Source organism: Ascidia mentula, chromosome 5 (assembly GCF_947561715.1).
Source record: "Ascidia mentula chromosome 5, kaAscMent1.1, whole genome shotgun sequence".
Taxonomy (NCBI): Eukaryota; Metazoa; Chordata; class Ascidiacea; order Phlebobranchia; family Ascidiidae; genus Ascidia; species Ascidia mentula.
The window spans coordinates 18,145,146-18,173,110 of record NC_138570.1 but is presented as its reverse complement, the minus strand read 5'-3'; the positions used below and the strand labels follow the sequence as shown (position 1 = coordinate 18,173,110).

The following is a 27,965-nucleotide window of genomic DNA, read 5'->3' as shown; positions in this document are numbered from 1 at the left end:
GCTGCTTAGAATATAAACGGTAAGCGTGACTACTGTCAGTAAACGTGTTGATTCTATTGTGCAAATTGGTCATTTAGGCGTCGTATGATCATTTTCCGTGCTTCTACTAAATTTCGTTGTTAAAATCTATTTATGCAAATTGTACGATCTCTAGTGCAGCAACTTTTATGTTAAACCACATTCTCGTACTCGTGCTAATTAAGGTAGCTTATTCCACGATGAATAAAACGGCTAGATATTTTCATGTGTGGAGGTGTTTTTTATAAATGTTTAAATTTGTCGTTTGGAGAAAGTCGTCTGCAGCAAATTTAGAGCTCTGTTGTTTATCAACTTGCAATACGACGTATGCATGCTGGGCCTAAAAAATTAAGCATTTCAAATCTGCAGAATTTCTGTGAAAAAAAGTTTACACGCAACGTTTGTGCCACTGCCCCAACACCCCCAATTGAGGCCCAGCGTTTGTTTGTTAGCGCCGCCAAAGTTGAAGAACTTCCCGTCAATCTTGCCGTCTTGTTGCGATGCAGCCCAGAGAAGTTTGTGTTATAGCAAATTATAGCGGCAAGTAACTTTGTAGAAAAGAAAATTGAAGTGCTCGTTCGGCCCTGACAGGGGTCTGTTAATTTTGTTTAGTGATTATTTTTAGGAGATTATCAGACGCAGGTTTGCTTAAGGAATGAATGGCTTACCATCCATGTTTTCTACCTTTTGCAGCAATACAATTGGTACTGCGCAAAAACTCACCCACCAAAGTCAGTAAAAAGCGTTGGTGCCAACTATGCCCTAACCAGTTCCATTTTTTTCGTTTTAACTCGAGGTAGTCCAACAGAAAGCCCAGATAATAAGGATTTTCTTTTGTCTGGGCACCCCGGCGGTTGTGGGGCAAAAGCGCGCGAGCAAGTAGAAGGATTTTGTGACGTCTAAAATATTAGCTTTGTTCACAAAAAACACGAAAACTAAATGCTTTCGGGTACGTCATACGCATTCCATTACTTGAACAAAGTAGTATCGCTTGTCGTCATACTAATTTAAGGCAGATTTTCTGTGTATTTCTTTCAACTTAAAAAAAGCCGAATGTTATGCACGTTATCAAACACTTGCGAACTACTTCAGTTTACATTTCCATGCTATGGTCGAAAGGCGCTGAAACAATTACTGCAGGCAGTCGTTTGAGGTAAAACAAAGTCTTTGTATCGTTGTCGTTGATGAAAGACTCCTTGGTCGAAAGAGCGTAGCTTACCACGTGCAGCGAAGTGTGACACGTGAAGGATTTGGTGGCGACCTAACGTGGCTTGAGTCAGGTTCCACCCTGGTTAACGCTTGGTGTTTTTCAGGTACTGAACGTCATTGAGATTTCGAGTATTTAAAAACTCGGTTTAGCGTAGCTTCGTGGTGCCAAGATAAGTAGCGTTATCGTTACCGCTACTGGTTGTACGCAGTCAACCGTGCAAGAATGATACACGCAAAATGATGAAAATTGACACAGTAAATTTTATGTTGCAACATGCGTATTTACAAACGTTCCAAACGGAAGGTTTTGTGTCTTGTGGTCCGATAACATTCTACTAATGGTAAGAAGGTAAATTGACTTCTGTGAGCAACCACGTAGTCCGTAAATCTCGTAAAAACTGCGCGACCAGGATACCACGTGACCAACCTAATCGTCCGTAACGCAGAGTACTGTTGTCTCTTGGCGTTTTTTGTTACCATGATGAAGTTATGACGATTTGTTAGAGCCGCAAGTATTCGTTCACCGTTCCCACCAGATCAGGGATAGACAACGCAGTGCATGACTGTTGAATGGGGCACGACAGCGCGTAAGATGATTTTGACCAGGAATGTTAGAAAATGATGTTTTTCAAGTGCCATTTTCGACCTTCTTTGCCTACATGAAATACCTCTAAAAAAGGCAATACAAATGTTTGGCACGTGGTGGATAGTTTAGAACAAATATAGCTCGTATAATCGTTTTGGGTTGTGCATCTCGTGTCTGCGTTGTTGTCTGTCGCATTTCCAAATGACGCCACGAGTTCATTGAAACCAGAGCACGTGGCGCGCGAACAACAGTCGAAGTATTTACTCGTGTCAAAGAAACAAAGGCTTGGGTTCTCCTTCAGTAGCGGCAGAATGTAAAATGAACACCGGCCATTCAAGCTAATGGAAGTTGGGCTAAACAGTATGATGGAGTTTTCGGCACTTAATACCGCAGTACAACGCAATAGTATGAGGTTTTTGTTTTCTGATGACGTCAGCATAATTCGTTTACTGCTTTGTCATAAAATTAAGAAGGACATGAAGGAATAATTTTTATCGAAAGGAATTAGAGGCACTTTTAATGAGGATTGGATAATTTTTATCTTTTTGAAACATTTGCGGCACAAGTTCAGAAGTTACTTTGAGTCATTGTGGCGCATGCGGCACACGCCATTGCAAAGATTTCTAAATTTGTGTGGCTGCGTTTGGGCAAAGGATCTGCAACCAGCACGCGCGAACCAGAAAAAAGGTTGCCTTGCCACGATACGGGAGGCAGTGGCGGCGCCTTATCTATTTAGCTGTGACGTAACTAGGAATGTTCATCGTAAGGCACGAATGATTTTGCGGCAATGAACTTCAACGTTAAATGCAGCATGTGCAGTTGCGTGGAGAATGTTGTAACTGGTTAAGTTGTTTTAACTTCCACTTTAGTTGACGGTGAACTTTGATTTTAATTTGTCATCAATGTTTTCGGTAAATGAGAAACAGATTTTTGTAATGATTGAATATAATCTCCATCAGTTAGTAACTTTTTTTGCAAGCGAGAATTTTATCGCAAAGATGCATACAAAGGATGGGATTTTTAACCGGACGAAAACCGCTTTTTCGAGCGTGACCGACGTCTTGTTGGCCCAACGAAGAAAGAACTTTTATGGGAGATAAATGCTTGTGACAACAAGGTTTTGCGGTGTAGTTTTATTATGACGCTTAGTTTGGTATCAGCAGATCTGATATGTGTTTTTCTCCGAAGTACTCGTTATTTGACGCCCGTGTTTGATTCTTGTGCGTAACTTTTTTGTTGGAATTATATCAAGAATGTTTTGTTAAATTTGCCAAAGAGTTGACTTAGCTTTACATTTGGTTTACAATTTTGGGATCACATTCTTAACTTCGTCTTATACAAAACGCTTAAAAGACAAGTAATCCTGAGAACGTTTGTACAAGAATGCGGTATCGAGTTTTCATCGGTTATTCGACTTGCTGACTAATTAGGTCCGATTAATGTTGCTAAGGTTTGTAACGTACCATTGCATGTCTCATTATTGACTTGAAGTTTACAAGGCAACCAGTTGTGTCGTTGGACAGAAGTAGTCTTTTGTTGTGCTGGGAATGTCTAAACACCGCAATAGAGTGTTTTGCCTTGTGGTTAATTCACATGGGATAGGATATTTGTTCCAAAAAGACGCTACAAACAATATCATTTTCTTATGGTTGATAAAACCTGACAGGGCAGTGTGGATTTTCAAAGAGAGGGAACCGTCATTTTGTGCGGATATTGACAGACAAAAGAATCACGCAGAAACATTCTTTTTGTTGCCTTGTGGTGCGTCCCCGTTCACAAAAATGCGATGCACGCGACAATTCAACCGTAACTCATCCTGGTTGCTTAACACACAAACTTCAGGAAGTAACGGAAGATTTTTATCGCAGAATTGGGTGTTTAGTCGTTGGGCACGGGCTTACGAGAGGTGTTATGTGTTTTGTGTCGAAACGCCAGTAGTTGATTAAGTAGATGAGAAATGATTACAACAAACTGCTTAACAAATGCTGGTCGCCAACACAGCAGGCAAGGAAGGAAAATGTAGCACAGATCATTCTTTCCTGTCTAGTCACCAACTATTTCCCCGCCATGTGCAGTGACCTATATAAATGAATATGACGATTCTGGCACCCACAACGTCAGCGCCCAGCTTGTAACATTACAACATGACCTTTATGCACTAAGTTGTTGTTTTTTATCATGAACTCGTTGCACACCATTTTTATCTGGGAATAAATTTTCGATCAAAGCCACCAACGTCAAATTAATGCGATGCCACGCCGTGAGGTTTAAATAGCTCAGTTTAGTCAAATAACAACAAAGCGGCATAGAAGTGCTCTCGTGTAGCAAATAGTGGTCGAATTCCGGTATGCCGGCCATTCTACATTATTCATTTCCTCCGCTCTACTTGTTTTAATCACTATGTGAAACGTTTTTGTTGCAGAATTGCTTTAGAATATCGGTTTAGGAAACCTGTTACACTATAGACTGGTTCAGTGAAAACTACAAGCAGTGGAAGGAGGAAAAAGGAAAACATGTTGAAGCGACTTCTGCATTCAGCCTTTCTGGTACTGTTGACCTATCTTTCCGCATCAGGTAAGCAATGCTAAACAATCGCAGGTTATGTTTTAGCAGGACTTAAACTCACCAATAACAATTTACAAATACCACAAATAACACAGCATTGATTTCCGCACGTGGTGAATATGTTCATTAGTGAAAACTTTGTGTTTGCAGTGTATATGCGTATGCATGCAACTGGCAGTCTCTTGAACCAAACGTTTTCGATAAAGCTGCTGGTGAAAATCCATCTACAAAATACTTGTGTCATCTAAGAGCTGAAAAGTTTTGCTGTTTTATTTCAACGTGAAGTTTCTCACTGTCGAAAAGCGCCGAAATCCAAACCTTCGGAAACGGCTCCAGAATACGTTGTCTCGCATAGATTTTTCGTTATAGTTGACACAGAAGAGATTGATCGCAAAACCACACATCCGATTACGTGGGTGCGGCTTTGGCCTCAGTTGCGTAAACAAACGCGGCGATTTTGATGTGATAAATGTCGGCGGTCTGCTCAAGGCCAAACCGCGCAGAAAACGGAAGAAGACATACCTGAGTCCGAATACTTGCCTGCTGTAAAACCACCTTTGTTGTGTTTGGAAGTTTTACGAACGTTCCAACCCCACTCACAAGTAACTTGTTTAAAAACGCTGTGAAGTTGGCGTGGATTTTATTACCGTGCAGGCAATCTTGGAGACGAATGTTTTTCAAATATTTTCTTTGTGGTCAAGACAAACAGTCACACACGATGGGACACAAAGTTGCCGATGTCACAACTTACAGCAAAAACACCCCTACAGAATCGCAAGGCCAAATGGGAGACATTTACTTGGTGTCAATTCGCATAAAATAACAAAGTCCACCGTGTACTTGAACGATGAAACGATATGAATTCGCTCCAACGAAACTATATAACAGTATGTTTTCCATATAGCGCATACAGCGCAGAATGGAACAAATCTAAATACGCAGCATTGGTTCCTGATTAAGTTTTTTAAAAGTGTCATAAAAGGTTCTTGGGTGAAAATTTCGGAATGGGTGGGGATGTGCTTTCTGCTTGGTTGCCTTTCACAAGGAGATCTTAACATTGCGGGCGACTTTTGGTGAGAAATAGTTCTGGGACAAAATAACAAGAGGATCCTGCGATGTTTGGTGCTCACAACACAACTTCTATTGCCTTACAAGGGAATTCAAGAAAGAAACGCGTGTATTTGCTAAATCTATCTCACATATCAATTTGCATCCCTCAAATTAAATTGAAAACTACGCAAATATCGTTTTTTTTACAGCAGGGTCCCGAAAAACGAGTCATTTGCAAAATGTTTGTGTGATTTTATGTCAAAAATGCTCTCCCAGCTATCTGGTAAAATTATGTGCATTATCTGGATACTAAATCTTGGTTAATATCTGACCGGGGCCGGGTGTCCGAATTCGGCCAAACGCATCACTGTTAAATAGCATGTCTGTATTTTAGTATTATTATGTGTCAAAAGTCTTTTTCGTTTGGCTTCCAATAGGAGTTTCGAGTGATGGCAATTAAACACGCTAACGTTGCACCAGGCGTGAACCCGTAATAATCAGATTGAGGCGTACCCGCTCGTGTGGTTGGTTTACGAAGCGGCCGCTAATAATCTTAACGACCAGATAAACATTAAGTTGCGCCAGAGCAAATTATCTCTCACCAAACGAAAGTGGTTTGAGAGTTTATTTTCAGATGAAAGAGCGTTATTCTCCTAATAAAGACCCGTTGTTCGAGCTTGCAACGACTTTCGCTTTAATTGACGAGGTTCGCAAAACAATTTGGGTGTCAGTTGCGTTGGCACTGTGAACTTTTGTACCATTAGCAATTAGATCATCCATGACTTCTCCTCCCAGCAACAGTTGCCATGCGCCAAAACATATATAGCGAATTCCTTCAAGCATAGCCCATCTTTTCGGGTCCGAAATTTGCTTTTTTTGTGGTTCGAAGGAAAACAACTGTTTGTCGAATGGAGTCTTGATACATTGCAGACGAACCGCGGCACAAACAAAAATCTGCGATGTCACAGTGAGAAAAATTACACCTGCGTTGTATGGATATATTTACCAGGAAATTCAAACCTCATACCATTAGTCTAGGTTTAGTGCGCACATAGAAAATGGCCTGTCTAACTATAAAAACGAAATAATGTTGGCAAAAACCGTTTTTTGCTGTGCAATTAGGTGCGGATTACATTGAACAGATGAGCAATAAATACTTTCCAGTAGTCGTTGCGCTGTAAAAATAAAAAAAAAAATCCCGCATGACTTCCAATTTCTTGAAACCAACAGATGCAAAACAAAATCAAATTTCGAAACTCATTTTACTCTAGAAGGTCTCATCTGTGGGAAGAAACTGTAGTTGCAGCAAAATGACACCTTTTTTCGTTGTTGCGATAACTGCGACGGATTTTTAATATTTTTGTTCCTCATAATTAGCTGCAGACAATTTGTTATCATTTCTTTGTGAATTAGTTTAAACTCCGTTTTTGTTGCCAAACCAACTGAGACGCGTAATCACTAAAACACGAAATTCTACACTCACAGTCGCAAGCGCACAACACAGTGGATGACAATAGAAGGAAACCACCATTTAAAAATTATATTTGGATTGGGGGGTTTGTTGTGACAAGCGGTTGAGGAGTACAGCCTCTGCAGTGGGCGCAACAATCCGAAACTGACGTTCATCGTTGCCAGCCAACTGAAAAGTGCTTTCGTGGTGTGGAAAATCCCGTTGCGATACAGCACTTGTTTGTTTTTAATCTCCAGGTTTCGGGCGCAACGGCTTTGGTTTGACAATGGAAAACACGAGTTCTCCCCTACACCCCCGACTGTGAAACTCATTTCTGCCATTGTTCTGGCGGAAAATTTTGCGGTGCATTTCCACCAGCATTGTCAATCAGATCTACTTTGCATGTGGTTTGGAATTCTCATGGGGATGTTTCCGGTGTTTCGTCATTCTTTTTAACTTCACCCCGATTGAATCAACATCTCTCACACACGTAGGCATTGAAGCACCCACGAAACAATGCCAGAAAGTAAATATAAATCTGTTTGTTATCTGTGGGACTTTCGGAGCTTTCTTTCAATTCGGTTTCAAATGGGCCAATGTATAGTCGATGTTACAACAAGGATGTTGGCGCCAATCACATAACAATGTTCTCTATTCTTAACATCCTGCTTGTACGTCGCAGTACTTCAAGTTTGCTCATCATAAAATGTTAGCTGCAGGAAAATGTATCTGTTTTGTCGCGGCAGTTCATTGCGTTTATTTGGTGAATTCAGACAATCCCCTGACATTTGGGCTGTTTATAACCATTCTCCCTGACACAACACAGTGTCATGCGCCTGGCAAAGTATTGAAGAACTCTTAAATTACATTGCGTTCCATCATTAATATCTCGCTAGGTATGCAAAGGGTTGCTGATCCCTGGTTAGCACCATACAATACGTTTAAAATAATTCTCCGCCGAAGTTGCTTTCAACAATCAAAGTGTTTGTGTTATAGCTTGAATACCTGGAAATAGTTGAGATGTTTGAAAAACAGTTTGCCCTTTTGTGGTGTGTAAATTCGCGGCAAACTTGCGTGGTAGTTCGTGGAATTTCGACAAACAAAAAAATTCTAGCTGCCATGAACCGGCTCACACAACTTTCGCTTTGCTTCCATTAAATTTTTGTTGCCCAAATACTTCGGATAAGGTGAGTGTGGATCATTGGCAGCGACCAATGTTGCCAAGCGCCCGGTAATAACACAAATCCTGTCAAGTTTTACAACAGATGGCTTTCATACATTCCAAAGGCATTAAGGACGTCGAGAAAAAAATAAAAGTTATTGCCAGGAAAATTAACACAGTACATTTTTCTCCTGGCACAAAAACAAAGTACATTGTATTCAAGCAACCCTTGATGCCCCACACCCATAAAGACAGTGGTTGTGTCAACGACAAGTAGTAATGCGTTTATTTTCGCGCAGTTTACGAATAACTTGTTGTAACTGTTTCACCTGACTTAATTTCGCGTGATCACGTGATGCTGAAGCGTTGTGAGCATGACCTTTTTCTTGTGCTTTTTGGTGTTTTTGCGGTACACGAATAAATGTCTGGGTCATTGCCCTTATGAAGTCTTGCCGCTGGAGGTAGATTTAATACAATCTACGTTTAATGTAACAACATCCACGCACATTTTTTAGCCAGACATTTTGCTGATCGTTGCTAATATTTTAGGTCAGGAAACGGAGAAGGAATACATCCCGTACGATGGTTGGTACAACAACAGAGCACATCCAGAGTGGGGAGTAATAGGTAAGCAGCATTGCTTTTTCAAACGCATCATATTTAAGTACTGAATTTGCTATGTTGTTGACGTTTTATGCTTAAACTGCGCAACTTCAAACTTTGTTTGAAAGAATTGAAGTTCGCGTGTAGGATAAGCCAAGGACGTTGTATTTTCGTAATCGAGCGGCGTCCTCTGATGCCAAACGCGATCAGCGGAAAATCGTTCTAGAGTTACGACCATTGTGATTTTTAAAAAATACCCGTCTCCCGTGAAGAAACGCACAATGGAAACAAGTAATCTTTCAGAGAATTTTAGGCTTCACGTCAGTAGCAGCACAAAATAGATAAAAAGCTGCAACAATCTTTACCGCAAATACCCGGATTTGCTCGGGGCCACTTTGAGAAATTGTCACATGCCGCGATTTGGATCATTTGGCGTGAACACAGAGCGAGATTTGGGGAAATTGTTGTTAAGCTAGGCGAACAAAAGACTGAAGTTTTTCATATTGGGGTAAAGCGCGTTGGTATCCAGACCGCAAAAAATAATTCGTGGTTACTGCGCACGAATTTTGTGGTCTTCTGCGTTTTCGCCAACTTAACAAAATAACTCACCGGGGATTTCTCGGCTGTTTTTTTATGCAATCGAAGCTACCATGACATAATCTTCGCCTTCGGTTTCGGCTTCTGTAACAAGGAAACTTGAACCATGTTCCGGCGTGTCACGTCATTACACAATTTAATTTGTAAAATGTTACTAATATTTATTTGCTCTTGATTTAAACCAGAGGCGATGATTTGAACACAAGCATGCAAACCACATTCAAGACTGCTCTCCACTGTTTTTAGAGGGGATTAGGTGTTTTTGCAAAACTCGTTCCAACGAGGGGGCGATTTAAAACCCGACACAGCGAGTTTAAACAAACCATCTAATAGAGTTGAATCAACAAGTAGAACGTTTGTATAGAGCATTAATCCATGACAAAAGGCTTGTGCCAACATTGGCGATGTTTGAGGAAAATGTAATTGGCCGCTTGTCAATATTTAATACACCTAGCGGACAAACTGTGTTAGGTTGTGACGTCAGTAGCACTATTTGTTTGAGGCAATAGTGGAAAATTGTGTTTTATGCTCGATTTTAAATGATGCCACTTTCGTTTTTTTTGTCAGTGCAACTTAATGATCAATCAGAAGTTGTTGGTTCGAATCCCGGTGAAAGCAATTTGAATGTACACATGGCGATTTCTTGTATAAACGCTGAAATTTTGTTCGTTTTGCAGATTCTCCGCTCACGAGGAGAGTTCCGTCACATTATCAGGATGGTGTTTACGCTCCTTCAGGCTGGGATCGACCGAACCCGAGAAACATCAGCGAATCAACGATGGCAGGAGCCACGGGTGAAGGATCCAGAGCCAAACGAACCGCTTTGCTCGTGTTTTTTGGTAAGTGTCAGCGCATGGTATGGTTTGGTCCAAATTCTAAAATACGGTGAACTGGAAACGCAGTTGCATAATTGAACCAAAATCTTGTCCGGCAAACCAAAAAAAAATCATTCAAAAAATTCGCCGTCTCTAACTTTACTCGAATGACTCTCTTAACAAACCATCGTTATGCAATTATTTGGTGCTTGAATCGATATGTCACTTAACCAAATGCAGATAGTTCAGTTAAGGAGAGGTGCGGGTAATGACATGAATTTTATTAATTGCAAAAACTATTTGAAGTAAATTCTTTTAAAGTAAATTACTACTGATGCTGCAATATGGCTCTTCTGGCAATAATTTCATTATATCTACGTTTCGGCCACCATCCTCTAAAAAATTGTAAGCTGCAAAAAATGTAAGCGTATTTCGGTCAGCCGACCGAAACCACATTCATATTATTCCGGTAAACAGGACAACAGGTGGTGGAGGAAATTCTGGACGCACAGAGACCGGGGTGTCCTCCGGAGTATTTCAACATCAAGATCCCTAAGGACGATCCCCTGTACGACAAGGAAGGAACAGGGACGGTTGAAATTCCCCTTCTTCGGTCCAGATACGATCAGAGCATCAGCGGATTCTCACCAAACTTTCCACGGCAACAGGTCGGTATGGATTCTGTGAAGGCTTCTGTCTCATTGGTTTTGATGACGGGGTACTGATGAGAACAGCACGATCAAACTCTAAAGCCCAAGCAAACTCAACATCAGTCCTGTCATTTCTACATAAACTCGTTTTCGTTCTACTAATAATGAATAAGATTCGTTTCGCAAACACTTCTGAATGGAAAAGGTTTCTGGTGCAGTTTTGTTGGTGCTGACACATCCTATGAACAGGAAATGACAATTCTGGGAATCGTACCCCATTCTCCTGCACGATTTTTGCCCCAGTCCATTACACCATAATAATAGAAACGTTTATTTCCAAGTTATAAACTGTCGACTTCGTTACTTTTCTATATTTCTCTTAATTTGTCCTCGTAAGTAACAAAGGCGACAACTTTTGACAGGGAAATAATTAAATGTGTTTATTATTGTGGTGGAAAATGACAACTTGTATATATTTGTTAAAAGGAATGCAACGTAAATATCATATAAATAAAACATAACTTTAATGTGAACATATTTCAAAATAAAAATAAAATATGAGTAGGTTAAGAAACAGTTTCTTTTAAAATGCATTTGGTTTATTTGCAGCTGAACGAAATTACAGCCTTCATCGACGGTGGTCTGACGTACGGTGTGAGCAAAGCATGGGCAGATGCACTGAGATTACTGAAGACTGATTGTCCCGAGCGAACAGCTACCAGCAACCTTTTCTCCAGTCAAGTAATTTGAACTTGTGTGTTTTGATTTTAGATGATAGTTTAGTGCACATTTTCACACTTGCAGTAGATGAGAAGTTTTTACTGTGGAAATTGGACGACCTAAATTTGTTTCTTGCAAAGCGTTACAACATATTGGCATAAAACAGAAATATAATATTGAAAGTAGCGGAAAGCTTGAAAGGAGAATAGTGCATGTTGACTCGGATATATGTTTTACAAACGTACAACATTTTTCTAAGTTGATGTACATTTTATGCATACAAAAAAATTATTAAAAATCTGTGCGTACCCAGAGTTTTCAGAAATAACTGATCTAAAAACAACGTGTTTTCAAACCCAGTATCTATTTTGACGTTAAATATACTGACGAGCCATTGTCCAAAATTGTGCCGAACAGCCAAATTTAACGGAACACGTTGAGTCATTACCACCACAAAAATTCTGTTATCGTAGTTTTCCCGTGAAATATAATGCAGAGTCATTGTCCAACATTATGCCGAACAATCAACTTTTAGCGGAACACGTTGAGTCATGTCGACAACAAAATTTTGCTATCGTTCTGATCGTGCAATCGACAATAAGAGAACGAGCGTTTTTATTCGTCCCCAAATCACTGCATTTAAAGTTCCAAGCGTCCACTGAACCACAAAACACCACTATCTTGTGGTTATGTTTTGCTAAATATAGGTTCGTACTTCACCGCGCATTTATGACGTAGCTAAAACCACCTTGTGAATAGTAGAGGGGTTAGTTTGACCACAATTACGTCTATTTTGATACAAGCTACAAAGACTAACTGAACTGTGGCGAAATGTAAATTTAAATACAGTTTGCTTTTTCGTGCTCTTCATGACGTGGGCTGCTAACGAGAAGTGAAACCAAAACTATTCTCCCTTTATCCTTTTCAGGCAAATCTTACGGCAACAATGAATAAAAATAAAAAATATTTACATGCAAATAGGAGTAAATTTTGTTTGGTTGTCGTGTTCCGAAAGTTCACAATATCGTACAAAAACCGCCTGACATTTTGCATTGCATTTCCATACTTTATGCCTGCATATATTTTTTAGGCAAATCCGTCCGATTGTCGCGGAGAACTCGCGTCATATCACGACGAAGGAAGATTCCCAATCGAAAACGACATCGGTCTGCCCATTGTCAACCCCCCACCACCCCGAGATCACGTGCTCAAATCAGCAAAGCGCTTTTATCGTAAGTACATCTAAAGTGATAATAGTGGATTGGCAAAATCTATAAGTCAAGTTGTCTTCGTAGCTTTAACTGATTGATCAAGGTCGTTTTTACTCATATTTTCGCAAAACATTGCCAAAATTTGAAATTAGGAGCCGCAGACAGATGGCCACTGTTTTGACCTGCAAGGGTCCATCAGTGCAGCTTGGTGTGATTCTTGAGAACTATCTTGCCGGCTAAATGGACATTGAAACTACTAAATTATTAAATTTAAAATAAAGTTATAGGCTTTGTTTTGCGTTTTGAAATTTTTAGTTTAAAAGCATTGAAAAAAAAAAAATTAATCCCCGCAAATCCACACCGGAATAAATGCCACAAAAATATTTTCGTGTTTAGGTATCGGAAATCCTCGCGGAAACGAAAACCCTTTCCTGCTGACATTCGGAGTGATGTGGTTTCGCTATCACAATTATCTAGCGAGAGAACTCCGAGATACCCACAGAGATTGGAGTGATGAGAAAGTTTACAATGAAGCCAGGGTTCTAAACATTGCGACGCATCAGGTGAACGTTTAACACATGCATTACTTTTTTTACGTTCGTACGTTAAAGTAAGTGCAGCTAGTGTTTCGCTTGAAAAGTGTGTGTCAGATGGTTTAACGCAAGGTAAACACATAAGGCGCACGTGATGACATTTGCTAAATGATATTATATATTACAACAACATTTGTGTGTGTAATTTAACAACAAAATATCTTGCCGATTTGTTTTGATTCTCATTAGGTATAGAGATCTACGACCAAAAGCATGTTGGCACGTAAATGCAATGTAATTGTGTTTTTCTATTTTTTTATTTGCAGAAAATTGTGATGAAAGATTGGCTTCCCCTTTTCCTCGGCGGATGCAACACAACCAACAATGCTAGTGTTTGCAAAGAAATCCCAACATATACAGGTATCGTCGATAACCTATTTACCCTGTATTGTTACGCCAATACGACATAATACAAGACAGTTAACACCTTTCTACAAAAGCAGTAATGTTTCATGCAATGGCATGATTGGCAGGATCGCCCCACTGCACAGGTCCTTACTTAACGATCACAGCTTTCGTAACGAGATTATTAGGTTTACAGGATTCGCAGTCTAGGCATTGCAGCCCAGCAACTTTTTCCTGACAACTTGAAGTGAGATTTAAAAATCTATATTGTGGCCAAGATACACTGTGTTGCGCACCAGTGTACCTTGGCCACAATGTACGTCGTGAAATCGCTGAATTCTTGGGCCTGGTTAGCTGATTTCCGGGAGCTTGATTTTTCAAATCTTGCTCCGACTTGTGAGAAAAAAAGTGGCTGATCCAGCTGGACTGCAATACCTGCGCTTCCAAGTCTAAAAACCAAAAGTTCATGACTAAATCACTGTTCGTTACCACAACCTTTAATTACATATTTATTTTTGACAATGTCCTTGACAAACATAACTTTTAGGCTACAAGTCAGCAATCCATCCTGGAGTAACCCACATTTTCCAATCTGCTGCCATGAGATTTGGTCACACCCTTGTACCACCTGGTGTATTCCGAAGAACTGGAAGAGCTGAGTAAGTTGTTCCAAAAGCAACATTTACTGCCGGCATATAAGGCTCGCTTCTGATAAATTGAAAGTTTGGGGGTAGCATTGCAGCGTAGTGGGATAGGTTGTATGATGGCACGTAGGGCGGAGTTCAATTAACATAGTTCCAGAACTTGCTTAGTCTAAGATGTTTGTGTTTTTAGGAACTTTTAACACGAAAGCAAAATCCATGGAACTGCAAAGGTTTCGTCTTAGTAAGTTAGTGAAGCGTTAACTCTGAATCCAACTTTAATCCGACGGGCTTTGTGTTGAAAAAAATCTAGTTGAAAAGTTTCAACAATATTAGTTCAGTTAGGAGAAGAAGACTTGTGTTAACTCTGCGAATTTATAACTAAGTGAAAACTATCATTCCTGCAAAACTTGGTTTCTGCTTAAATATTTGGCATTTACCACTAAACAATAATTGAACGGGTTATGTTTCAGTCACAGACGGTAAGTTATTCGATACATAGTTTCTCGGCATAGAGCATCTGAAATGACAAAATGTAGCTAAACATTTTTAATGCCAAAAATTAACACGAAACATTCAACAATTTGTCGCCCGCTTCGCAATGGGAGATTACCATATGTAATGAATTTTCTAAATTTTTAGGGGTTGCAAATTCATCCAGAACACTTTGGCCACAGCCGGTGACCGACACGACGTGCAGATGGCGCACGTCAATAAGACGGGATTACGAACTTGCAACACTTATTTCAATTCAGTGGTAAGCAAAAAATTGCACTCGACTATAATGATCTGTAGACAGTGTACACCGTTTCGAACTTTGCGGTCTCATCAGTGGAACTGGTGACAAAAACAGTTAACGAGTATTCAACCAAGTAGACCAAATTCGGTCACCAGCTTCACCGTGAAGGTCAAAACTGTGTGCGAGTGCACTGTCTAAATATAGTGATCATTATGGCACAGTTACACCTTTATAAACCTATCCAGATCTCCAAACGTTACATGTTTCTAGCATCATTATTTCTGCAAATGACGCTAAATGCGCGGGTTTTGAAAAATATGTCAAGTACAATGTCTGCGTTCTGCAACCAATACCCTTTTTACGCCCCAAAGAAATAGTGTAATATGACAAGTAATGTCGGAAGACATCATTGACCACGAATAACGGGCTTGATTCTATTCAGGGCTCGATAACGTAGTTGTTTAGCTTGGTGCAGAAACATACGTCAATATTTATACTTTTGTCCTGTTTTTTTAATGTGACGGCGTACATTAAAACGCAGTATTTTTTATATTTTAACTACACCAGGAAGCGGTAAATGAAACAGACATCGATACACTGTTGATGGGAATGGCGAGTCAGCTTTGCGAGCGAGAGGACAACATCATTACTCCCGACCTTCGAGGATCCGTGTTCGGATTTTTGGAGTTTTCAAGGAGAGACCTGATGGCAATTAACATCCAGGTATGGTGACAGTTACTAATTTTTGGCTCTGGTGGCGAAGGTTAGAAGGCAGAAGCATTACTACGGAAAATATTTTTCTAAATATGTGAGATTGTGAAAAAGATTAGATAAAAAAATACAAAAACATTTCTCGGTTTTGTTAATAAATAGTTCTTTCTGAAACAGTGGTTGTTAAACTAGCTGCGTTTAGTTTTAAACCATTAAAGTTTTTTCTCTAATTTATTTGTGTCAGTGGTATGTGTAAATTGGCTCAAGGTTCTGCTACAATTAAGAAAATGACACTGATGTTTTTTAAATTTGGTTCCGTTGTTTTTTCGCAGAGAGGGAGAGACCACGGTCTTCCGGATTACAACACGGCACGGAAAAGTTATGGAATGGCACCAAGAACAACCTTCTACGAAGTTAATCCGACACTTTTTCAAGAAAAACCAGAGGTGAGACTGCGAAGACGACTTTTAAAAATACAATGACTTCATTAGACGTCATATAATATTGTACATGAATACTTTACTATCCTATTTTATACACTTACAATAATTATCGCTTATGGCTGAAACGGCAATACTATATGATTAAATGTTAAATGAATATCCTGCATATCTTACAGCTTTTAAAAGCATTTGAAGACGTTCATCGTAACGACTTAAGCTTGGTTGATGTTTGGACGGGTGGATTGCTTGAAACCACAAGTGCAGGTCCCGGAGAGTTGTTTCGAGAAGTTATTCGTGACCAGTTCGTTAGAATCAGAGACGGAGATCGATTCTGGTACGAGAACAGAGGCAACGGGTGAGAATATAATTTTTTCAACATTTCTGCTTATGACTTCCATGAGTTAAATGGCAGAGAAAAAAAATCATGACGCTTTTACAACTTGCTCTGAAGCGTTGCATGACGAAAAATAACGCAAAATGATGCTTCGTGATTACCGTAAGTGGCTGGAAACTACCCTGGTGTGAATATCCTATAATTTGTATGCTTTTGCAAATAGGCATTTTTAAACTAAAACTCGTAGTTTTCTTGAATGTTGCCCACGTTGTGTATGTTTTGCGCCTTTAAAAAATTCTGTTTGATTTTTAAGGCTTCTGACCGATGAAGAATTCGACAAAATAAACAACACAGGGATTCGTGAGGTAATTTTACGCACAAATCCCAGCATGAAAGATGATGATATTCAAGACAACCCCTTCCAATGGGACAATAGCAGTAAGATATATAAATATTTGAATTTAGAAAGGGATGTTTTTCTGCATTATCAAACCAAAAGTGATTTGTGGCCAGCGGGCCTGGCATTATACAAGAAAAATATGCATATGTTTGCAATGATAATGAAGAATCCACTGAATCCCCAACGAAAACTTTTTTTTGGCAAATTCATTTACTACCAATCAATAATTGTAATTTGTGCATATCAAACAACTTGGTAATCTTGACATGTGCACAATGAACTATGATTGACGTCACACAAACTATTTCCTTGTTTAGCCAATAACGTCACTCTTACCTGTGTTCATAGAGGGGAACGGTTTAAATCAATACTGCCCACAACCTTACCAGCTCAACGAAACCCAAATGGAGGATTGCACTGCACCGGAAACATTTGACTATTTCAGTGGAAGTGAGGTCTCCTATATTCTTACATTCGTTTGCATCGGAATTTTCATCATCCGTAAGTTGTGCTGGTCTTGAGCTTTTTCAGTGGTTCTCGGCCCTTAGTGAACCCTTGCTCATCCACTAAAAACACAGATGGCTAAAAACGTTCCATGACTAAAAACGAAGCAAAAACCACATACATGAAACTACTTTGAGAAAATTAGTTATTTGCGTTCCCAGTGCGAACTCGTGGCCCTATTTGGGTCACCGTTTAGAAACCCTGTTCCTGTCTGTATCAATTTTATTTTTTCAAATGTTTGTGGATGTCTTCCATCATGAAAGATTCGTTACTGAAGCTGCCAAATCGACAGGAATAAATTTATTTTATGGGAAAATCGTGTGAACACTGATGCGATATGTATCTGTGGTATCCCAGTTGAAACCCCAGCGCGAATAAATAGTTAGGAGGCTTCAGGTCGTGCTTAAGACACGATTAATTTGAGCATTGTTTCTGTTGTATTTATTCAGTGGTGATCCTCTTCATGTTGCTGTTGGGAAATCGAGCTCAGAAACACAAAATCTCCCTGAAGAAACGGGCAGCGACCAAGAAGCGAAGTGCCCAGAAGGGAGAAGTTGGAGATATTGCCAACGAAATGCTCAGTCCTTCAGCCTCTCGCGAAGTTCAGGTGTGGAAACGTGTTATTAGATTTTTTGCGGTGTTATGGACGTGGGACAGGGTTGTGAACTTGGGTCAACTGATGTTGAGAACAAATGCGGGAGATTGGACTCCCAGTGGGGTTTGAACTTGCGATCTTTGTCATTTCTGGCTATTATCCTGACTAATAAAACGAAACAAACATGACTTTTATCTGATGTCTATAACGTAGCGAGTATCAATTATTCACATTTCTTCTAGGCAAACGAATTATTCTTAATTAAATTCATGTGTCATTGATGGTACAAGTTTGTCAACAATTTGCTTCTGTACAAAAGTTGTCGTTATTTTTTTACAGATCGTTTTTGGACCAGATCATCATCTCGCCATCAAGACTGTGACTGGCCGACCAATACGTTTAATCGACATGACCAAGTCGGAAAAGGTGAAAATCTTTAAGACTTACAACAAGGGCAGAACTGAGATGTTCATCCGCATTGAAAAAGAGACCCCGGATATGGTGAGTAAAAAGAACAATTTGATGCAAAATGTTATTACTATTATTAAATGGCTGCTTCAGAAATGAATTAGATTAGTTACTTAGAATTACGTGCAAAAAATCAGGCAATATGAACTTCCATTAAATCAAATTTAAATTTCTGGCAAAAATAGCATCTGTTTAAATTCAAAGTCTCGCTTTTGGGCCAATATTGTTTCGTGAATGCTGCATACAGATGGCCACTATTTCGACCAATTGGGCCTTATCAGTGCAGCTGGTGTGACTATCAGACGACTTTGTCGAACAAACAGCAAGGCAAAGACAATCACTGTCATCCGTTGGGCACTAAACTAGGCGAAACCTTACCTACAGGTCAAAACAGTAGCCATCTGTATGCAGCTTACAAAATTCATTATTGGCTCCACTTGCTTATCAATATGTTTCGTTATTGGTTAATTTTGTCCCCAGGTGTTGTCGTTCAACGACGCCGAGGAGAGGGACAGTTTCATCATGCGCGCACAGAAGTATTTCCGCTCCCAAAACAAGGAGATAAGTGAAGAAGAAGTTGGGCATAAGCAGTTGATGGAACAAGCCATGACCAAGGAGATGAGAGATCAACAGCTAAAGAAGTTCTTCACCGCCGCCCTTGCTGCAGTACGTATAAACAAGTTGCGCTCACACAGAACCTGCAATATTTGTTCGTTTCCGTCAAGCCAAATTTATATCAAAGCATAATTGTTTTATAAAATACAAGAACAAAGGCAGTTTGACTGATTTTTTTTATCAAACTAAAAAAATATAAATTTTCGGTTGAATTCAGTTGAATGAAAACAAATTTTGAATGAATGTTATAAAGTAACAACACTGTAATGCTTTTATCTTTGTTCGTACCGGTTTTACGTAACTTTTTTTTTACAGACCGTTAAGTTGGAAACAAACGACACAAGCACAGTGACCGACCTGAAAGAAGCCCGCAAGTTTATCCACGTCGAGTTGAGCAAAAAGGAATTCGCCGAGTACCTGAAACTCAAACCCGACAGCATGTTTGTTGAGCAAATGTTCAACATTGCCGACATTGACGGTAGCGGGGCAATCTCATTCCGGGAGTTCCTCGACATTATGGTTCTCTTTACTAAAGGTTGGCGCAAAATAAATCTGTGACTCTGTTGCTCAAACTTGATAATTCGACATCATTCACCAAATGTTAACAAACAGACATAAGCAGTAATAACATAAATGTGCACAACGTAAATAAAACAAAATCTTTGACCAAATCTTGACAAAAATCTTGACAGTGAACATCCTATAAATATAAAAACTGCAAATAAAACCATATTTTTGTGACATTCAAGTGATAACATTTGACCGTATGTTACAATTTATGTTAGTAGGATTTATTCCAAGTGCCGCAAAATATATGCAAACCAGCAGTTTATTTGCCAGCACTTTTAAGTTAAATATAAAACGAAACAATCTACAAACCTGCATTGTTCATGCTGTCCAAATTGTCACCCTTCCGTGAGTCTTAAACTATGCCTATATTATAGAACGAGAAACACGTGTGAAGCTGTTTTCACATTTTTCAGTGCAGGTCACACCCTCTTCCTAACTACGATTTAATTTCCAGGCTCTCCTGATCAGAAGGCGCAACTTATGTTTAATATGTACGACCTGGATAAGAGTGGAGAACTGTCGAGAGAAGAGTTCAGAACAATGCTTAAGTAAGGCATTGTTCACGAGCGATCGTTCATAGGGAACATTTTTCGCTGGTTTCTATCCCTTTAGATTTTTAAATGTTTGAAAGCCGTCTAATAACTTTAAAAATAAAAAAAATATATATTGGTCAAAATCTGTTTTGTCTCATTAAAATTGTTTAATTTCACTTCTGCTGTGGTTTAAAGTATTCTTTGGAAACGATATCACTGTATATGTGCGAAGTGGTGTTTCACTCTATCATTACTCAACCGATTTAAAAGTAAAAAGCACTTAAAACAGCCATACCACCCACCATAAACAAGTCTGACACTGTTTAACTTGACCATGAAGATTTCGCAATAATCGTTTTTTATTCGTTCAGATCAATGATGGAGATGGTAAACGCCAGTGTGGTTACCGAACAAATCGATGAACTGGTCGAAACCATGATGAGTCAAGTTGGCGGAGGAAACAAAGATTTAACGCTCAAGGACTTCCAGACCATCATGCTAAACTACCATTCAGAATTGAGCGATGCCTCGCTTCACATGCCAGGTACAACATGTGACATGCGGGAAGGCAAAAGCTATTTGTCAGAAAGCAATTTTATTCCAATTGTTTCTGAAATTTTCGGGTTTAGCAGTCTCTTTTTAATAACTTAGGCACTCACTCAAGTTGGTTTTGCAAAAACGCTGGTTATTGTTTTCCCCATGATAAGGTTTTGTCCAAACTTTGCGGATGGTCGCCAATAGATCAGTACGGCGAAGGCTGTGCTTGTTCGTTTGGTCGAAAAATGTTTTTAAACGCACAAATAAAGACTAATTTAAAACGTTATGATTTCTATCTCTTGTAGCTTACGTGGAAAAATGTCTCGAGAAAAAAAAAGGTAAATTTCGTGTGGATTAGCGATCGATCCTTGGGGATTTGTTATTATACTCATTTTACATTTTCAATACCCGGTTTTCTTAAGAACCAATCAAATTAACCATTGTTTTTGTAAATCGGAATGCTTCGGAACTTTACTTTATATCTTTATGTTTTTTACTTTTCCATTTTTATTTACGTCATTGGTGTTCGTTCCAAATTTTGAATTTTGTCCTCTTGAGGCGAATGAAAAGACTCAAAGTAGGCTAAACAATGCACGTGGAACACTTGATCGGCCAAAACCCACTTTCTGTTAAATGGTGGACATTGCCTGCCTTCATAAAACATGCAAGAGGCCAATTCTGCGTTCTTTAAAACTGAAGCACTTCTTAACAGGACCAGCAGGTGCGGAAAAGGAAAGAGTGAACACAATCATGCACTCAGCGCCTGTCCGTGAAACCAAGATCAACAGAGCCAGAAACACCGTAAAAATTTATGCATCCAAGTAAGTAGATTATGACATTCAGTGGTGCTGGTGTGTGTATCATATACGTTTCCTAACGCTATACACAGCTGCTGAAATATTAAAACTAGTAGATATATGTGCAAAAAAAGCCATAATATTGCAAAGCTGCAGACAGGGTGTGTACACGCACTGTTTCGACCTGTAAGGTCTCATCAGTGCAGCTGTTGAGTGACACTGTGCTAGCTTTCACACTAGCAGGCACACTAGTCTCCACTTTGTGGTACCTTTCGGTCAACGTCGATCTGCAGGGTACCCTATACTAGGTACCGAACAACAGAGACGACGAACCACTGTGGAGCGCACTATGGCCAAACGGAACTGCTAGATATGTTTTAACATAGTAGATATGTTTTAGCTTTTTTTAAACACAAAGAACTGTTTAGGCTAAGCAGATCGCGACATAAAAAGGTTACCATCACACAGCCAAAGTGGAAACCGTAAATACAAGATTGTATAGGCGATTGGTTTTGGAGTTAGATTGATTGCGTGCTTGCTGTTTAACTGAGTGAGATTTCATGTTTTAGACCAAATTTGCAATATTTTTCCGATCATAATCGATATTTTGAAAGTGTAAACCTGTGTGTAATAGTGAGCTATAGATTGAACTTGTTATTTTTAACCAATTGTTTGAAGCAACAATGGCTCTTCAATATTGTCCAGAAGAAAACGTGATTTCACTAACTATGGTGTGTTGAAAGACTAAAAATTTAAAATAAAATATTTACAAAAATACCAACACCTTATAGAAAGTTTGCATATCTTAGTTCGATTATTCTCATTTCTAATATCTCCACGCAGGGCTCAGCTTAAGAAAGAAACGACAAAAAGTCACATCGAGGTGAAAGTGTACAAGAAGAGCGAATCAAGCAGCAAAATCGAACAAACCTTCAACGCAATAGAACGTTACGTGCAAAACTATCGTCTCCACATCTTCTGGCTTACCTTATACCTCCTGGTGCTGGCTGGAATTTTCGTTGAGAGAGCTTATTGTAAGTACACTTGACTCTTATGCGAAACTTTACCTTATGTGTGTATGTATGCAAAGTCGACTAATTACTAATTAAAGTTTTCCATCCCCTTACAAAATAACCGCGATGTTTTTCTGCACACACTCAGATTACTCCGTGGAAAGGGAGCACGTGGGCCTCCGACGTATTGCCGGTTACGGCGTTTCGATCACTAGAGGCGCTGCATCCGCCATGATGTTCACGTATTCCTGTCTGCTCATCACAATGTGCAGAAATACCATTACTGCTCTGAGGGAAACCTTCCTTCACCGCTACATACCCTTCGACTCCGCTATCACCATGCATAGAATCATCGCCTGGCTTGCCTTGCTTTTCACTGGTGGGTTTCACTTGCTTAACGTATGAACAATTTTGTTGGACGTGAAAAGGAGATGACAAAACACAATAAGATAGGTTGGGATAAATGAAAGCCGTTGAAGCTTATTAAAGAAAGCTCAAAGCTCAAAAGCTCTTTGGGATAAACAAGCATTCTCTTGAAACATAAGTTCCTAACACACAAAAATGCAAAAAAAACATTGTTTTTTGTTTTTGTTTTTCAAATATCCGTAAGTTAAATTATTATTGTGTTATTCTCACCAACCTAAAACTGCTTGGTGGCAACTTATGTTTGTTTTTGATAAATATTTAAAAGATATGTGTTATATTGTGTTTAAAACGTTATTTTTGTCAATGCAAAGCTCTTCTAGTGATGTAAAAACTATTGATTATGATTTTGTCCAAGAAAACTTTTAAAAGCAGAGCTTTGAAATGACTAAAGATTAGTGCAGACCTAAGAAAGTTGTTATTTTTTGCCACCTTTACGTTTCGTGTTTGTGTCGCAGTAATGCATATCCTCGGTCACTCGATGAACATTTATTCCATCTCCACACAAACACCCGGCGATCTTAATTGTCTTTTCCGTGACTACTGGCGTACGAGCGACACTCTGCCCAAGTTTCACTATTGGTGTTGGCAAACCATCACGGGACTCACGGGTGTCTTCCTCACGGTCGTCGTCATTATCATGTGAGTAATAAAAGATAAAAAATGCTTCCTAGGTTACCAAGAAAACTAGTTAAATTTTGGGATGCAAAATACGTGGCCTGACAAACCTATTCAATGTCATTGACTTGGTGAATGATAGACTGGTTTATAGTTCAATGAGTCTCAGACGAAAAATCTCCTCATAGGAAATATAAACGCACACTTCTTTGCAGGTTTACGTTTGCGTCTGATTCCCCTCATAGGAAATAAACTCACACTTCTTTGCAGGTTTACGTTTGCGTCTGATTACTCGCGACGTCTTCTGTTCAAATGGTTTTGGTGGACCCACAACTTTGGATACGTTCTGCTTTACTTGTTCATGGTTCTTCATGGGGCAGGATTTCTCGTTCAGGTAAGCTTGATCCGGACAAACATTCCATGACGGCTACGTTATGCCCACAGTACACGTAAGAAACGTGTGCAATGGCAAAAGTGTGTGGTAACAAAAACATTATAACTTTAGACTTGACCTTAACACTATTATCTATGAGGTGATTATTTGTAAAATTATACACAATAACTTCATGTGGAACTGTTATTTCTACTCATGGAGGCACGAGGATTTAAATTTCTATTATTATTCGTGATAATCAACAAAGAATGTGTTTATTCGTAGTTACTTTTCTCTAGTATTTTTATTCACCCAAGTAAAGCTTGTAAATTATCGTATAGGACCCCTTCTTCTACTACTTCTTCCTCGGTCCTGCAGTTCTCTATACGCTCGATAAGCTTTACAGCCTGAGCAGAAGCAAGAACGAGATCTCAGTGGTTAAGGCCGAACTCCTTCCTTCCGAAGTAACTTACGTGGAGTTCAAGCGACCCGCAAACTTTACTTACAGAGCTGGACAATGGGTGAGTGGGGCATGTGGGAATGTGGAATTATTTATGTACAAGTAAAGAGCCAATGATGATCAGTGAGCGGCGGGCAGTTGTGCACATTATGTCAACCTATCAGGTCTCATCAGTGCATATGGTGACTGACGACGGTCTTTCCGGCTAACTCGCCTGGCAGAGACTATTCCACTTTGTGGTGACTTTGCAATCGACGTTGATACGATGTGCACAGCTGTCTACATCTCACTAAGCATTACTATGTTCTGTTAATAAAACTCTGCGAAAACTAATACTTTTCTTATATAGGTTCGTATCGCATGCTTAGCACAATCCCCAAGCGAATATCATCCATTCACTTTGACGTCAGCACCTCACGAGGACACTCTTAAACTGCACATCAGAGCCGTCGGACCTTGGACAATGAATTTAAGGAACATTTACAATCCTGAAATACTGAGAGACTCACCTTACCCGAAAGTATGTAACTGGCGCACTGTGATGTGCATTGTCATCCACTTAACCACGCATTAAACATCTGGTTTCAAAAACAACCCCTTTACAGCACGTATTTTGTATGCCAGAAGAACAGTACATTTTAAATTGCAATATGCCTGGCAGCAACAGGAATTTCACAACCCCTGTTACTGAGGAGTGTAATTAAAAATAAATAAAAAGCCTGTTTTGAATTGTATTTATTTCTAAATCGGGAGCGCAACATTTTGAAAATAATGTCAGAGAGTGGAACCAAAAAAAAACTCTTTTAAAGAGAAACTATAACATATCATTTCTATTGGCCAGATTTATCTTGACGGTCCGTTCGGGGAAGGCCACCAAGATTGGTACAAGTATGATGTATCCGTGTTGGTCGGTGGTGGGATAGGGGTAACACCGTTTGCCTCCATTCTGAAAGATTTGATCAACGTTGCAGAGTCCGGTATTAAGATCCAATGCAAGCGGGTAAGTCAACTCCTTTACATTTTACTCCAAACGGTTTTAAAAACTTCGATCCAGCCAGAAATAATTTCGAGAATGTACAAGCAGCAGTAGCATTTGTTCACGGTTACGTTTTATCGGCCCGAGACATGCATTCTTGTCAGCATTTTATTGCAAAAATAGCCAGTTTGACAGCGCGTGTTTGGATGCTGATGTAAAGCCTACGACTATAAATGTGTGGTGATGACGTCAGCAAGAAAATCAATCCCCAAACGTATCAACTGGATCCCTATCTAAATACTTATTTTTCAGGTGTACTTTATGTGGATTACGAGAGACCAGAAGCAATACGAATGGTTGACCGATATTATCCAGGAAGTGGAAGCTAAAGATAAAATGGGAATGCTGGATACTCATATCTTCATCACACAGTTCCCTGGAAAATTTGACTTGCGAACTACCATGCTGGTAAAAGTTTTAATCCATTTTATCGCTTATTTCATGGCATTTGTTGGCTTTGAAACGAAACTTGACAACTGTTATGTGAAGCATGGCGATAAAAGTTCAATTGTTTTACTTTGTTATCTGCTTCTTTGGGGTTTTTAAAACATGTATTCTTCTCATAGTGCATGCATCTCTGATGTGCATTTAATTTATAAATCCTTAGGGTGCACAAATGTAGTTTATCAGAGTTAACAATGTTACTTTGCAGTATATTTGCGAGAGACACTTCCAGAAGGTGGCCGGGAAATCCCTCTTTACCGGTTTGAGGGCTGTCACACATTTCGGAAGACCAGACTTCAAATCATTCTTCGTTTCTCTTTCGGACGAACACAGCCAGGTAAAAATCGCTTTTATTTGCGAGTGTGATCAAAATGTACAGTAGATACCTGGAATGTATACGGGTAGTCGAATGTTAAAATACGTAACAAAACAAATATTAACGTTATTGTGAAAAAAAAATACCGAATCTCCACAAGTACATGAATTTTTTAAGTTCAACGATATATGTGATATGTTGCCATTATATAAATCTCGATAACCGTAAATAAAATATGATTTATGTGTTGCGCAGGTCGAGCAGTTCGGCGTTTTCAGCTGTGGGCCTCCGCCCATGACCAATTCTGTGGAGAAAACATGCAGTTCTTTGAACAAGTACGACGGAGCAACATTTCTTCACCATTTTGAGAACTTCTAACGCTGCACAATTGCTCATGAAAAGCACAAGCTTCAAGCAGTATTTGGTCAAGAACTTTTGTAAATGCATTCTTCACTTTTTATGCGGATTTCATTCCATGCACTCACGTACATATTCTAATGTAGAAATTTGGAACATGTTTTGTTAGCAATGTAGGTTAACATAACTACGAATGACAATCTTTCTCCTGTATTGCCTTTAAATGGTTCCTAGATAGTGAACGCTGCTTACTGCCTTTAAGCGATTTTATGTGAATTAATTCCTATTTTTAAGCTACGTTTTCGGTATTCCTTTACAGTCTCAAAATTTGTAGTTTTTGAATGAGATAGTACTTTCCCCGCGTCCAAAAGCTTTTTAAAAATTCTTCAAAAAATTCTTCTACGTAAATGGCCACGCTAGGAGTAATCTTTTATGAATCCTAATCCAAACAGAGAAATCCTCACTTTACCAAACCCATGCTCATAAAAAGATATCGATAGCCTAACTTCAATATTGAAAATTAAAATTTAACCTAAAAAATTATACACAAAAAAACTGTGAAAACATCATGCAACTCACCATTAATCTTCACAAACCCTTACCACAAACCTTGCCTATGCATCACTTTGTACAAAAGCGCGCTTGGATGCCACGTGGGTATTATTAGTCCCAGAGCCCCCACTATAAATGCAGTAGGATGCTGTACAATCTATACCCATGTAGAAAAGCATTGGTTTTCCTCATGCACTTACTTCGGCTGAAAAGGAAAACGAAAAACTTTGACAGTTCTACGTTTTTAGCGCAACCACTTCATTTAATGCAATGTGCGCATCAGTAGAAATATGTGTTCGGCTTTCGTAACCTTGCAGCCCCCCTCCGTGGCATGTGTAATATTTCAATTGCGCAAGGTAATGTCTAGCCGTATACGCTGGCACTGGGCCAAGAGGTACATCTTTTGCGAAGCTCTATGCAAATCCACGCTATACAACCCAAAACGATTTTACTTGATATTTTGTACAATAATTACCCACATATGGAGTCAACAGTAACAATCTGACACATCCCGCGCACTTAAGTATTTCCCAAAACAATGTAGAAATTAAGTGTGACGTTTTTGTTCCATTCTTTTCTCGTTTTCAAAGGCCCGCGCTTTTCCTTGTTTGATTGTGCTTGGCCGTTCAGTCGCCAACATGGCGTAGAAATAGCCAAAGCGACAGAGTTAACCAAGATTTTCAGTTGTTTGCATTTTTTTCGCCTCACTAACTTTTATCCTTACAACCACATGAACCAGTTTTTTGACTGAAAATTTCGCGTTGGTACATATAGCGCATACTAATACGCATGGTTTTGATGTACATATATCCTAATCTGCAAGTTACTTAATAAATGGTGTAAAGTTTATGCAGATGCTGTTTGTAGAATTGCTCTGATATTCTCCTGAGACAGACAAAAATTCACTGCCTA

At 39.3% G+C, this 27,965-nt stretch overlaps 1 protein-coding gene across 1 annotated transcript; it reads left to right on the top strand.

The window, feature by feature from the left end:
• Positions 1-27,906, top strand: LOC145901531 (dual oxidase 2-like). The gene is made up of 33 exons (XM_082989251.1): positions 1-19; positions 4,236-4,387; positions 8,590-8,667; positions 9,918-10,079; positions 10,533-10,723; positions 11,315-11,446; positions 12,516-12,657; positions 13,033-13,199; positions 13,496-13,589; positions 14,122-14,233; positions 14,858-14,972; positions 15,522-15,677; positions 15,998-16,111; positions 16,285-16,463; positions 16,756-16,880; positions 17,191-17,343; positions 17,796-17,953; positions 18,281-18,442; positions 18,890-19,075; positions 19,340-19,559; positions 20,049-20,142; positions 20,499-20,671; positions 21,377-21,485; positions 22,305-22,495; positions 22,623-22,853; positions 23,356-23,539; positions 23,786-23,909; positions 24,230-24,409; positions 24,698-24,868; positions 25,190-25,348; positions 25,637-25,792; positions 26,037-26,165; positions 26,400-27,906. Exons 2-33 carry the CDS (start codon positions 4,327-4,329, stop codon positions 26,520-26,522), a joined length of 4,731 nt encoding a protein of 1,576 aa, XP_082845377.1. The 5' UTR covers positions 1-19; positions 4,236-4,326; the 3' UTR covers positions 26,523-27,906.
• The last annotated feature ends 59 nt before the right edge of the window (positions 27,907-27,965 follow it).